At 37.4% G+C, this 15,636-nt stretch overlaps 1 protein-coding gene across 1 annotated transcript; it reads left to right on the top strand.

Moving 5' to 3' along the window:
- Positions 1-1,624: 1,624 nt before the first annotated feature.
- Positions 1,625-13,197, top strand: icam3 (intercellular adhesion molecule 3). Its single transcript, XM_066675917.1, has 8 exons — positions 1,625-1,884; positions 3,245-3,505; positions 4,307-4,636; positions 5,514-5,747; positions 5,852-6,115; positions 8,941-9,267; positions 9,955-10,206; positions 12,029-13,197. Exons 1-8 carry the CDS (start codon positions 1,824-1,826, stop codon positions 12,271-12,273), a joined length of 1,974 nt encoding a protein of 657 aa, XP_066532014.1. The 5' UTR covers positions 1,625-1,823; the 3' UTR covers positions 12,274-13,197.
- Positions 13,198-15,636: the final 2,439 nt, after the last annotated feature.

The raw sequence follows: 15,636 nt of genomic DNA on the forward strand, positions 1-15,636 counted from the left end.
AGAGTGGAGAACACTATTTCATGTTGATAACAGGCTTTCTTTGATTTTATCTAGTAAATTCTCTTGTATGGATTTGTTGAAAGTGTTTTAGTAGAATAAGGAAAACAGAATTTCCGTTTCCTCACTGGAAGTTCCCACTGCAATCAAGGTTTTTTTTTGTTTCAAGGAGCAAACAATGGCAAAAAATTAGATAAAAATAAAAAAATTTTCTACAATTTTTTTTTGTTTTGTATATTATTAATAACATGTAAATTTTTTGCATTGCTGAAAGGCCAATGAAAACAGGGGTGTTTTTATTTCAGCGTGTCTTGCTGTGCCAAGTCAACATCTTGGTTGCAGCTGCCATGTTGTTTTGTTACTGAAAGATCTCCAATTTGGATATTCAGGGCTCACTGAAAAATCTGTGTTCCCACTGGTTACCCACATTTAGAACAGGACTTGAAGGCTGCATAAATATGTGGTTTAAAAAGTCCATATAAAGAAGTTTTGGGTAAATGCACATCTTAATATGATAAATAAAAAAATTCTAAATAGACATCAAATCAAATATCTGTGGCAATAAAAATTTCCAGCAGACCATCTTTCATCAGTGGACTGTCATTTTCTCAAGTAAAATGAGTTGAACATAGTTGGGCTGAGTGCAAAGAAAAGCATATGTAGTCATTTTCATAGTGTGATGACACCTGAGGATCTGACTGTAACAGACCGACTTCAGGGACCGAGACCAGAAGAGAACACAAACATGAAAGCATCCTGAAACACCAGCATCCATCCGTTCCACCGTCTACAAACATGAGCACAGAGTTGGAGAACACAGCGTCCCAGTTTACATCGCTTCTTCATGTCCATGAGTCCCTGAAACGACCACCTTAATCTGGAGGAGGAAATCTAAACTGAACATTGGTTGAAGTCTGTTATCCCCACTTTTTTAAAAAAAAAAAAAAAGATTTTGTATGTTTAAATAATAAGAAATTTCCCCCATATTTATAGGTATAGAATCACCCGATCAAATGGGTATATAATTATACAACAAATAATTATAATAAAGAGTTACTTAAGTCATAATCATGTGATTCTAATCCATTCTCATTATCATCAGATCCAGATCTTCACTTATGAGATGTCAACCCAGTAAACATTTAGCCGTTGATTCAATGTTGAAATAACGTAATGACTGCCGTCTAATCAACGTTCTCTTAAGGTTGAAAATGAAAGTTGAAAAGACGTCCAAACACAGACATTGAAAAGACGACTATTAGACGTATTTTGGACGTCCTTTGACGTTATTAATTGGTCCCGAAATAAATTACTTGTATAAAACGCGTTTTGGACGTCCACTGACGTTATCGATTGGTCACCACTTAACTAACTTATTAAGATGCATTTTGGACGTCTGTTGACGTTTAAAATATGTCCTTGACCGTCAGACTACTTTTGGACCTATTTTGAACGTCCAGGGACGTTCCTTGTTTACTGGGAAGTCATAACTATGGGATAAATGTCTTTTTTTCTCAAGACTTCCACCAGCATTTGATGAGGACACACAAAGACCAAATGCCGGAAACTGTAATGTAAAGTCAAGAGTTTAACTTAACAACTCTCACTTGATTACAGGAAAAAACTTATGGCATTTGTTGCGTTGAACACAGCTCCACCCCAAAACATCCTTCCTATGTGATGGTGGAGGGAGGGGCTCCACATCCAAACCCGTCCTTCACTCTCACTTTTCCTCAGTCTCCTTCTCTCTGTCTGACACTAACGGAGTCTCACCTCCTCCAGCCTCTCACTACTTCATTCCTTTAGCTCTAAAATCTCTGGATCAGATGTACCAAAGGATTTTACTACAGATTTTTCTACTCGGTCTGTGCTTGTACTCTAATGCAGGTGAGTGTTGCTGTTTACTTTGCTCCTTTTATATTGTACATAGCTTGATGTAGTAAACTAAGCTCCTCATGCTGCAGTTCAAAAAGCACCAGAATGTGAGACCACATTCATTTTGGTCTTAACTCATTATTATATGGAAAATAGTTCAACATTTTAGAAGTTATCTCTTTGATAACGTTGATTAAACCGCAGTATGCTATTTAATATCAATCTAGAGGTGCCAGATTATTGTTTTTAAAAATTAAATAATCTTCAAATATTTATAGCCCATGTGATTAAACTGAGAAAGAAACGCTTAAAAAGTATTACCAGCAAGAGCTTCGTCTTTCGCGAGAGAAAATGCTTATAAATCACAGTTTTATTAATGTTAACGTCCATTAAACCACATTTCAGATTTAAAGCGTTATAATTGTCCTTGTCCTTTATTTATTTTAGCAAACGTGGAATGATAAGAACGTCTTAGTCATGTTTTAACGTGAAATCAATTACCATTCAACTTACGATTAACTTTAAAATAAACCCAAAAGAGTATTAATTGTTCCTGGGAAATCTCAAAAATACTCGTTTCCGTCGGTAAACATAGTTCTCCTAAATCGCCCGTGGTTTTAAGCGGAAGATAACGTATTTCGTCCAAAGAAACCAGATCGTGCCCTAAATTTGACGACAGCCGTAAAATATGTAAAAGTGGAAATACTCCGTTATACCAAACGAGGGCGCTATTGAATAACTTTGCTGACATTTGAAAACTCAAACCGATTCCCAAATAGCGCCCTGCTCCCTACGCACTGTCCTAATAAACTCAATCCGTCCATAAGAGCCATTTAATTCTAGCCCAGTAAACATTTAGCCGTTGATTCAACGTTGAAATAGCGTAATGACTGCCGTCTAATCAACATTCTCTTAAGGTTGAAAATGAAAGTTGAAAAGACGTCCAAACACAGACGTTGAAAAGACGACTATTAGACGTATTTTGGACGTCCATTGACGTTTAAAATATGTCCTTGACGGACAGACTACTTTTAGACCTATTTTGAACGTCCAGGGACGTTCCTTGTTTACTGGGAATACACTCAATCCGTCCATAAGAGCCATTTAATCCTATATTTATCATTAATTTTGGATTCAGTTACTCCTTCTCATCTCTCTACTGGAAGTATTCAGCAAAGATTGAGAGAAGGAGGTAAAAATAATAATAATTAATAATAGTGCATCTAGGGTCATTTTAAATTAATTCAATTTAATGTTATGTAAAGTTAGTATAAAGTTATAACTGTAGTAAACAGACTATACTGAGTAAAATGAATATATACACTAAAAAGACAGTGCTACTTTACTAAATGATATGATTTGTTTTGCACAGGTGCAAATGACCTGAAACTATGGATTGACCCACCCACGCTCGTGGTGAAACATGGCGATTCTCTCTCTGCAACATGCAGCACAAATTTCTCCAACATAATTAACATGGCATGGGAGACATCTCAAGGAAATACCATTGAAAATTCTCCTACGAATCTCACCTGGACAGCGAATGTAACAGAATGGAACATAAAGCCGTTTTGCTATGTCAATGTCAATGGGACAGGTCAAATTAAAGATGTGTTTAACCTTATTGTGTACAGTAAGTAACCTTTGTGAAAATTCTCACTTCAAAATTACTATTATTTAGGATATTGCTTTATGTTTAGGCCTAAGTTTATACCTGAAACTTCTTTTAACCTGCTCAAAAGGCCTGCTGCTATGGTTTAGGACACTGTATGACACACTTAGACATTTAATAGTGAACAAAACTTTTTTAAAACAGTTTAGTGGAGCATCACATGCATAGACAAGATTTCTCACTGGAATCAAGTTTTTATCATTTTGAATCCTTTATATTTGAGTAACTACTATGAAATTAATCTGGGCCCAGTTTCTCAAAGAAACATCTTAGGGTTTAGATCCTTTTAACAGGGCCCTGTATGTTTTAAAGAGAGGAATTCATGTGTGGGTCGGTATACATATCTATAATCTGCCAGTGTGTTTTAAAGAAAATTAAGCTTAGAAGTAAAAGAATAATTGGTTTGTGTTTGGGTTTGTAGAGTATGATGTGTGCTGCTTGCTGTCAAGTGCATGCTGTTCGTAGTTATTATTAAGTAGGCTATGTTTATTTACTGATTTTTCAGTAGTAGTGGAATTTTTTCCAGAAGTAAACTGACAGGTTGGAGCTTTTGAGTATTAATTTAAAGTTGAATATTCATTCACTTCAATATTAGCATTCATTCACAGATACATTTATATCCTGTATATTGAGAGCTGTATTTTATTCAGAGAGAAATATCTGATGTCATTTGTCTTACTAATAAATCAATCTTAATATCATGATGGATACTTGTTGAAGTTATAATCCATTCAATAAAATGAATCTCTTTTATTTTATCAGAGGCTCCAGACCTTGTGTCCATCAGCACTGTGAATCACACTGGGCCGATGACTGAGGGCAAACTGTATGAGCTCCAGTGTGAAATTCAGAATGTTGCTCCTGTTCGGTTCCTCACTGTCAACTGGTTTAAAGGAGACACTCTAGTGGAAAAGAAGTCCTTTACTGACTTAACCAAGACTCCAGTGAATGTATCAGAAACCCTCCAGATCTCCCCCAGCAGAGATGACAATGCAACACAATACAGGTGTGAGGCAAAGCTGGATCTAGGAGCAGAAGGACCTCAACCTCCTCCTTCACTGAAATCAGTGCCCTTCGTCATTACTGTGTTTTGTAAGTTTGCATTCACATATTTCACATATTAATGCAGGGTTTTTAAGATAGGAAGATACAGGAGGAGCACGGTGGTGCAACAATACAACGATCCTGGGGTTGTGGGTTTGAGGCCCTGCTTCGTGTGGCTGTCTGTGAGGAGTTTGTTGTGTTCTCCTTGTGTCTGTGTGGGTCTCCTTTAGGTGCTGCAATTTCCTCCCACAGTCCAAAACACACATTGTTAAATGGATTGACTATGCAAAAGTGTCCATAGGTGTGAGTGTGTGAGTGAATGTGTGAGTGTGTGACTCCCTGTGAAGGACTGGCGCCCCCTCCAGGATGTGTCCCTGCCTTGCGCCCAGTGATTTCATGTAGGCTCCGGACCCACAGCCTGAACTGGATAAGCGCTTATAGACAATGAATGAATGAATATGATGATATTTTGCTGTGATATAGTAGTGAATTTATTATGTGTATCTTCATTCATATACATATATATGGTTTGTAATAGAGCTGCACAAATTGTGAGTCAGTGCAGATAGGGTTAGGATTAGACAGGGTTGATATTTTTCACATACTTCAAAACAAAGGAACTGGACAATTTGATGGCCTCAAAACTCTGTATTTATTACTGGGCAGAACATGTAACCTACTTCAAAGTCTGAAATTTGGAGGTGTCTTAAAATATTGCTGTAGATTCTTAAAAATAAAGCTGAATGCAAGAATTTCCCCCTAAAAAAATCAAAGCGCCAATAAAGGCAAAAGCTGCCGTATTTATTTTTTGAGGGTCCTGTGTAAATGTCTCTTGACTGTAATCTTACTGCATTTCCCCTATTTATACTTGTAATTAATGGTAGTAATATATCAACTTATTATTTTTTTCTGCTCCTTTCTGCAGATGGACCAGAGATTTCATGTTCACACAATATCACAGTTATAGAAGGTCAAACGTTTACACCCAAATGCACTGTGATAGGATATCCACGTGCTAGCACCACTTGGTACAAGGAAGGAGAAAAAGTGGATTTCCCCCAAAAAATAGACCGAAATGAACGAGGAGACTATACGCTAATAGCGATCAACACCAACACAGGCAAAACGACCAATCACACGCTGAAAATAGAGGTGTTGTGTAAGTGAATGACTGTTTTTCATTGACTGTAATGTATGTTTTCACTGTTGATTTATCCTCTCCATATGTTAATATGGTAATGTTTTGATGTGTTATTTTCACAGATCCACCTTCCAGCATTGAAAAGCTGGAAATTAAATCTTTAAAATATGGTGGCAATGAAGTCCTGAAGTGTTCTTCTGCAGCCAGGCCACTTCCAAAATACACATGGAATTACCCTCCGATGTCCAATGTGAAGACTGAGGATGTTGACGGGGTGTCTATACTGTATATAAATTATGCCACTATACAAAACCTTGGCACATATGAATGCATTGCCTCTAATGACCTGGGGAATGTGAACAAGTCTATCAGTGTTGACATGAAAGGTAAGTGTTCATGATACCAGCGGATCACATCATCTGTAGTGTGATAAAAATATATATGCTTTGTAGATTTATACAAATATATAAAAATTGGTACACTTTTTTGGTATAATTAGTGAGTTCTGCTACACTAATGCACCCACTGTGGACACAGAAATACAATTGTGTACATACAGTGTATCAACACTGTGGCTACGGATTTCTGTTTTAAAACTGCAGCGTTCCAAAAACAGTCTTAAAAGTTTGGATTCAGACAGCCAGGGTTTCATACATCACAGACCTAAGGAACCAACCCAGTCAGGTTGCAGGATGCAAGATTGCTGCAGGGACTGAATGTGTGTGGACATAGAAGCAGGGGCTATATTCACAGATTTTACCGAATGACGGTGACATCTAAGCGGTTTCTAAGACATTAGAGGATTAGAAATTTTCTTGGAAATAAATTCTAAATATGTATTTATGATGAAAACAGATTCAAATTCTAATCTTCAAATTCTGTAAAGGGGGTTTAAAGTAAAAGCAGTGTTACTTTATTTAAATATAAATTATAATACATTAAAAAAATAAGAAAGCGTAAGTACAAGTTAGGTTTGCTCTTAGTACATCCAGCAACGACTACTTTAATTTGTTTTAAAAGTAAGTTGTTGCTGCTAACGTTAAACGTATTGATGTTTTGAAAATGACTCAGGAGCCGTTATAAATCCCTGTAACGGTTTTTTTTTCCTCATGTCGAGCAGCCGGGGCTGGTCTATAGAGAATGGCTGCTTTAAAAGGCAAAGGGCGATTTTAACTCGGCTCTTTCAGTCTTTTTGTTGGAGTAGTTCGTTTTGGGGTGGAGCTGTTTCCTTTTTCTCCTGAGGTGGATGTTGTTGGAGGGCAGTCGTTTAAAAGCTGAGGGAAAACTTCAGCCATTCTCCTCTGCGTGGAAAGGAAGTCTCCATCCGGCCACTTTACTTTACAACTTCTGAGAAATAACGTAATATTTTGGCATAAAAGAAACCATGGCGAAATGGCTCCAAGAACGAAAACCTGACTCTTCTCTTATTTTGGAATCGCTGACGCTGCGCCGCGGGTTAATTCTGTGCCTTTTATTAATTTCCCTTCCCTGTTTCACGGGAAACGGTAGTCCGTCTTCGACCGGTAGGTTTGGGGAGATATGCCTTTTATAGAAAGCCTTTAATGTCATTATACACCGCGTACACAGTGTACATAGTACAACGAAATATGGAATTATTATTGTGTTTGCATTATTTAAGTGGTTAATACCTTGTAATACGCTGGAAAGACTTAGTTATAAGACACAGGAGACATCCTAACCTACATCAACAATGTTCTTAAGTCTCAATACGTTGGAGTGGTGTTGTGTTAGTTAAAGTATTGAGTATTCTACACTGGGGTCGTTTTACTTGGTCCGAGACCAGACAGGACCTGACATTTCAGTAAAGAATGTAAAAGGAAACACCGGAGCCCATGTCAGGAGCAGGGGGGGTTTCCTTTTTCAGTATATTTACCCTAATCATTGAACACCATGTTTTTAAGCTTGGGCAAGACCTTTGTATTCATTGGGGTCGTTTGGAGAGACCATGTATGCAGACATTTTGTTGTTTTCCATCATACCCCAGCATTCCAGTGTGTGGTGGTAGGATATTGGAGTTTACAGATTTCAAATCTGTGATCAGCAGTCTTCTTCAAATCCTTTGCGTACAATGTGGGTTTGAGGGCTTGGGAGGACTTGTATGTGAGATTATGACTCTTTTGCTCATTATAATTGTCTAAACTGTGAGAACCACAGATGTAGATCTATTTCTGTTTCCTATGGGTACTAATGTTTGTCTTTAATTTAGAACTAGAAGCTGTTGAGTAGAAACTATGAGGAGATTTATTTTTGTATCTTTCCCCAAGAGTTCTACTTAAAAATAACCACTAACAGTGAATGCATAAACCACCAAGTTAATAATAGAACACGGATAGTTAACGTTTAATAGATTTTCTAACGAATGGTGAGCAAGCTAAGTCAAGTTTTACAGATTAGTTATTTTCATCGTGATTAAATATATGGTCACAGGCCTTTTTTGATGAACTCAACCTGCCGTATATGTTTTCATATATATGACATTCACTCTACTACTTGATATTTGACATCATAGATTCATATTAGTTATTGACTGATAACAAGCTTGGAAAGAATTTGCAAAAGGGATGGGTCATAGGACAGAAATAAAACTGTGTAACCTTTGAGAACATTTTTTTATGATGCATTATGAACAAAGAGGGCGGCACTGTGGTGCAGCAGGTAGTGTCGCAGTCACACAGCTCCAGGGGCCTGGAGGTTCGATTTCCGCTCCGGGTGACTGTCTGTGAGGAGTGTGGTATGTTCTCCCTGTGTATGCGTGGGTTTCCTCCGGGTGACTGTATGTGAGGAGTTGGTGTGTTTTCCCTGTGTCTGTGTGGGTTTCCTCCGGGAAAACAGTACAAAAACACACGTTGGTAGGTGGATTGGCGACTCAAACGTGTCCGTAGGTGTGAATGTGCGAGTGTGTCTGTGTTGCCCTGTGAAGGACTGGCGCCCCCTCCAGGGTGTATTCCTACCTTGCACCCACTGATTCCAGGTAGACTCTGGACCCACCGCGACCCTGAACTGGATAAGGGTTACAGATAATGAATGAATGAATGAATGAATGAATGAATTTCGAAAAAAGAGAGCAACACCCATGAAAACCATGCATACAATTATTTTTATTCCATATTATACACACCTTGCTTCACACAATACCTTCAGATAACTGATGGAATAATTAATAACTGACATTATATGCTTTCTTTTTCAGATACTTCAAGCAAGGTGTCCATCAGCACTGGTGCTCACTCTGGACCTTTTATTGAGTCTAGACAATATGAGCTGTTTTGTGAAGTTCAGTATGTTCCTCCTCTTCATCTTCTCAATCTCAGATGGTACAAGGACGAGACTCTAGTGAAAAATACAACTTTTGAAAATCTGAAGAATTCTGAAACTCGGAAGAATGGTACACTTCAAGTCTTCCACCACAGGAAAGAAAATGGAACACAGTACAGATGTGAGGCAGCCGTCAAGCAGAAACCAGAATATAGTTGGCTTAGTATAGGAAGATCTGATCCGCTCAACATCACTGTGCACTGTAAGTTTTATTTCCTGATCATTCACTCATTAAAAAGAAGCCTAAACGTACTCTAAAGGCACAGTACACTGTCACAGACTTTTCCACCAAAGACCAGCAAACCAAAATGTTTGGTTCCTATGCTATACATACATGATTTTAGTTCGCTTTTCTCCAGTCACACCGTTCTACTGTTCTGCTCTTCTAGAATGTTCCCCTGCATACAGTTCCTTTAGCATGTGCTCCTCCATTTACGTTGTTCTATGTGCCCTTCCTTACCCTCTCTGTTCTAGACTGCCCTCCTTTATCTTCTTTTCAAAAAGTGGCCTTCTGAGTGACCTTATTCATGTTGTTCTAGACTGCCCACTGTTAACCTTCCAGTTCTAGAATGTCCACAATTATTCCTTTGCTCTAGAATGGCCTCCTATGTTCATTGGGTTCTAGAATGGCCTCCATTACCCTCTCTGAGAATATTCTTCTACCTCCTCGCTGTTCTGTATGGTTTTTATAATGTTGCAGACTAGTCATCTAATTTCACACTGTTCTAGACAGTTCCATTGGGTTATTTAATCTAAGTTCTTCCTGTAAAACAAAGTAAAATGTCAATTACAATATAGAATTAAATCTTTAAAATACAGTGTTTTCTACATGCAGTGACTTTGATTCTCTCTTTTTCCCACTCTTGCATTTTCTTGCTTATTTCTGAAGACAAGCCTGTTATCAATGAGGCAAAGCTGCCGTCAGAGGTACCAGTGTTCCGTGGCTATCCAGAGGTGCTGGTTTGTGAAGCAGAGGGTTATCCACAGCCTACTATCACATGGAGCTACAAAGGATTTCCTAAAGTTGAAGGAGGAAACCTGACAATAACGGAAGCTACAAACGAGAATGTTGGTTTATACAACTGCACTGCGAGCAATGATGTCGACACCACCGTCCGAGTTGTAAAAGTGACCTTGAAAGGTAATAATTCCTTTTTTGGGAACACTTTTTTCTATTGTTTGAAATATAAACACTCTAGCTTTAAAAACACTTTCTTGTATGGATTCAGGATTTTTAAAAATATATTATACTGTGTGATCATGCATTTTTATTTGACATCATTTCCACTGTTTACCTTGCGTTGAGTATTCAGTAATGCAATACAGTGCAGAAGGTACCTTCCATTATTCACTCCCACAATAAGTGTGTTTTACATTCTTTTGTTTTTGCTAGCTAGTTTGTTCTTGCAAATTAACCAAAAAAAAGTCTTGCCATTGAGAAATCTACACTTGTGCCTTTTATATTTTAACAAAATTGACAGGCTTGTACACATACAATTGAACTGTTGCTATGACAACGCATGTCATACAGTCTGCAGCTGCAATGCTGTGAGACGTTTTTTAAAATAAAGGCGGAAACTGAAATATCTCCCTCCACACTGCTAAAATAATGTTCCCATACTGTGACCCTGACCTGGATAAGCGGTTACAGACATGTCTAACATTTAGTGCACTGTCTGGTGGTAGTGGTATTAGTTTAAAATTATGTGGAGTATACTATGTATATAATTGTATACTCAACTTTGACACTTTTGCTCTATTACATACTCAACAAGGACTGGCACCACCCTCCAGGGTGTGTCCGGTAGGCTCCGGACCCACCGTGAGTCCGGTCCCTGAAGTGGTTACAGACAATGAATGTAAAAATAAAACATACTCAACAACAAATTAGAATTAGTATTAAGTACGCAATTAAAACACAGTCAAAACGTTCCATACTCCCAAGATGTAGCGGATAAGACATACGATACTTTATATTAGAACAGGAACTGTCAATTAACCGACTACCCTAAGTAATTTGTTTAAAAAAGACATCACCAATCCTATTTAAGCCTTTTCCAAATCAGTAAAATACAAATGACCTATTTCATGAGACTGTGCTTCAGTTCCATACTCAATTACAGTGATATTTCCTCCGTCAACATTCATGACTGAAGTGCTCATGAGCAAGTCACCTAACTCCGCAACTGTTCCCAGAGTGCTGTGGCTGTCTCTGTTCTGTGTGTGCTAAAATTACTCAGTTGTGTGTGTGTGTGTGTGTGTGTTTTCTCTCCCACAGATGGGTTAAATATAGAGTCCCCTTTATAACTGTACCACTGTGCAGTGACAATAAAAAAGCATTCAAGTTCTACAAAGCTTTAGACCTTTTTTATAAAAGGCTCCTGTGCTTAATGTTAATTTATAGGTTTGGGAATTAACAGACATTTTCCATATTTACTTCACAACACTGATGATTAATGAGGCTTCGGTCTGTTACACTTAAGCATTACTACTGCACACTTCTTCAGGAGCCATTTCTCATCTCACTCCTACGCAGAGTCAGTCCTGTCACAGGGAGGCGGTTTATAAATCCATGCTTACAGTTCCTCTGACGGAGATGTCAGTTGACGTATGGACAGAACACATTTGTGAATGTGGTAGTTCAGTTGAATTATCTTGAGATAGTGTGGTCTAAAACCCCTGGGCTTCTTTGTGGAATATAAATCATGTTTTCCCTAACGCCTTCAGCATGGAATTTTAACTGCAGCCATGGATTTGAGCATATTTGGTGTGGGTGGGTCGTGGGAGTTTTTAGCAGGGAGTTTTCACTTCTTCACCTTGTTTTCCCTTCCTCAATGTTTCTGTGATAAATTGGATTTTCTTTATTACTGATTGTGGGGGGAGGGGTGTTTAATCCACATTTACTTACACTGTAATTAATTTGGTTTTATTTATTTGCTGTGTTTTTGTTTCTTTCGACACAGAGGACTACTTGCCGCTGATTGCAGGTTTTGTTGCCCTTGCGGTGGTGAGCATTTCCATCATCTTCGTCGTCATCTACTCGATCTACTACAAAAACACCAAGATGGGCCGCTACACAGTAGAAGGGGCCAAGCCCAGCGCTCAAAACGGAGACGTGGCACAGAATGGCAAAGACAGCACAATACCCATGAAGAAACTCTCACAGAACAGCATCTCGTCAACAGGGACCCAGGGATACCTTATATAGATTTGTCCAGCTGTGGATTGGCGACCGACCTCACACTGACGGACCTGACACACACAAATGGGAGGTCGACTGGTTTGGTTCGAAGCGACCAGGTGCTCACTGAGCCAGGCTTTCATTTTGTCATCTTCTGGCAGTCACTTCGGCTCTACGGCCACACTGACTTTAAGGTTCTCTTCCTACCCTACCCCGGGACTTGGATTCCGTATGCTTTGACTGTGGAGGCCACTTTAAATTAACAGTTTCCACTGTGTTAAAGAAGTACAGTACATCAGATTTTTTGAGGCACCACTGTAAACTGTTCAGAGGTTCATAATGACTCTGTGTTTTTACTTTTGTCATCGTCGTGTTCGTTTTCTCATAGCACACTAATGGACCACTAGAACCGGATACTGCTGAACTGAGTACTGTGAGAAACCATGTGTCCTGGGTGGAAGGGTCTTGTGTAATTGGAGCTGAAATGGCTAGTTTTAGCTTGGTCACTGGTTTTCTGTAAAGAATATTTATTCCAAGAGTTTGTAAATTAAAACTACTATGTTAAATTATGCAGAACTGTTGATGTATATATGTAAAAAGCACAAATCATTTGATTAAGGACGTCCAAAGATAATGGCACTTCCAAGTTGCAAAGTGTTTAAAGAATGTCTGTAACGGTGGGAAGCACACCATCTCTCATCACCGGCAGTAAAAGGGCTTTGTTTTAGATAATGACCATTTACTGTGTTCTCCATTTCCTTTTTCCTGCTGTGTCCCCATTTCCCTCTATCTCTGTTTTTCTAGTCTTGAATGTATACTTCTAAAGTGCACTCTTGAGCAATAACCTGTTTATGTATTTTACACTGCAAATTAAGCCTTCTGCCCCAACACTGTATATGAGATCTATATTTTTGCTATTTATAAATGCTGTAAATATATAAAGCTTTTTACATAACCATTGCTGCAGTTTATTGTTATTTATGGAATGATTTAAATGGGAAAGTCTCACAAATGAGACTGAGATCAACGTGTAGGTGAGTAGGTGCTGTGTATCCACCCCATCTCTGTAGCACTGGAGTGACAGAGCTCCATGGAGAACTTCAGTGAGATGAGATGGAGCTGCGTTTGTGACCCAGAACTCATTCGACGTCAGTACCTGACGTCACCATTGCTCCTGTGGCTAGATGCAATTCCACCTTTAAGAGTCAAAGACCTTCCAGTAAAATAGACAAAAGAGACAAATTACCTCATTGAATTCGGTGTTTTCAGAAGATACTTTGGATAACCAAGTTTCTGACATAAAATATTTATGTGTTAAATGTTACATAAAAAATGTGATTTTCTCATTTAAATTAAAAAAATATATCTTTAAAAGCCATCTGCAAAAAACAGGAGAGCTCACTGAATTAGGATGTAATTGCGGTTGAATTAGGATGTAAACTGCGCCACCTTTTGGTCAACAATGAATAACTCGTTTAGTTTCGAGTAAAAGTACTTTAAACCTCTCAAAATCACATGTACCAAATTATTTTAGGCTTTTGTTACAAAAACATTTTAAGCAATTTATTGCTTAAATGTAATATTAATACTAATATTATGACCCACTGTGAAGGAGACACGTTTAGTCTCCACCAAGACTCCGGTTAATGTAATTTCTCCACATCTTCCCCAGTAGAGAAGAAAATGGAGTACAGTTCAGGTGTGAGGTAGAACAGCATTTAAGGTGGAAATGAGGTGGATCTCTCAAGTCAAGCTTTAATTTGGCTAAAAACATACATGAATGTAAACAAATTCTTGTTTTGTGCTAAAACTATGAAGCTAAATTAGAATTATATTGTGGTAATTTGTCTGGGACCATGTTGATAATCACAAATATCAAAAAAGTGCTGTAGACTACAGTTAGCAAATTAAGCTAGCTAGCTACATTCCCTGTATTATATTAGTATCTAATATTAGCATCACAACAACTGTCTAAATCATCACACATTTTCCTCAGAAGTTCTTAGGTAAAGTTTAGTAAGTGGTTTAAATTTTATGTTCTAGTACAGATTGTTTTTAAAGTAACTTTACAGTAACTTTAGGCCAAATGATTCCACATAACATGAATGTAATAACAGGAACAGTATGAAAGGGAATCCATACTGGATGATCACCTGTTTTCAACTGATCATTTTTAATGTCCATTATACTTCCTTAACATTCATAAGTTGAAACAAATGTGTCTTTCCTTTTATGTTTTAAAACACTGATGATGTTGCTGTTTGAGTAAAATCACCACTATGGTCTTAGTATACATATATCTACAACACATGATATATGACTTTTTCTGTAATTGTGGTTCTGTAGTGTCGATTATTACATGATGTTGTTGCAGATTTCCTCCCCAAAAAATAATTTGCCTGATTTTATTTTATTTTTTCAGTTCTATCAACTGTACAATTTTAGTAAGACTTACTTTGACTCTAGGAAGCAGGTTTTACTGAATTAGTCATATCACTAACCTCAGCACTGGATCATTCATAATGAGGGAATCATTTTTGGGGGTAGAGTTGAAAGCAGTGCAGAATGCCACTGGGTTTATTCATAGTCTGTTTCTCAGTAATTCAGGTTTAAAAACTCAAAGTGAAACCTCTGGGTTACAGCAGTAAGTCATTACCTCCTATGATTCTTTCTCAAGTCATGCCATGTCATGTATAGTGGCCTAGATGTGTTGCAGATTTTAGGACACACACTGGTATCAATTTTTTAATATTTTCTTATTTATAATAAAAAATATATAATGACTTAAATAAATATAGTTTCCTTTAATAATATTTTCATAAATATATTTATCTTAATTTAAAGAAATATAAGGGAAATTCTAAAAGGGACTTTGGAAATAGGATGATCCATGGTAAATAAATGGCAAGACATATTACACGAATTTTGGAAATATCAATCTAATAATCAAATACAAATATTTCCTTGCTCAAAATGTTATGTAGGTTTAGAAAACATGAGGCAGCTGCAGAACTGTTGCTGGGAATCACTTGTATAATGTGAGTAGTCTTTTGTTGTTTCTTTAAAAAATGCGTTTATATATATATATATAAATATATATATATATATATATATATATATATATATATATATATATATATATATATATATATAATGAAAAATGTAATAAGGTAGAAAATGTAAAGCAGCGCTAAAATGTACGACGGAGTTTTAGGGACACAGCGTTAAAACAAAAAGAAGATTCCGAGATTAAAGTCAGAATTCCGAGAAAAAATCTCGGAATAATTCTGAGAAAAAATCTCGGGATAATTCAGAGAAAAAAAACTCGGAATAATGGCGAGTTATATATAAAACTCCGTCGTAAAAATGCGATTGCAATTGGAGACTTTT

Source organism: Hoplias malabaricus, chromosome 6 (genome assembly GCF_029633855.1).
Source record: "Hoplias malabaricus isolate fHopMal1 chromosome 6, fHopMal1.hap1, whole genome shotgun sequence".
NCBI lineage: Eukaryota > Metazoa > Chordata > Actinopteri > Characiformes > Erythrinidae > Hoplias > Hoplias malabaricus.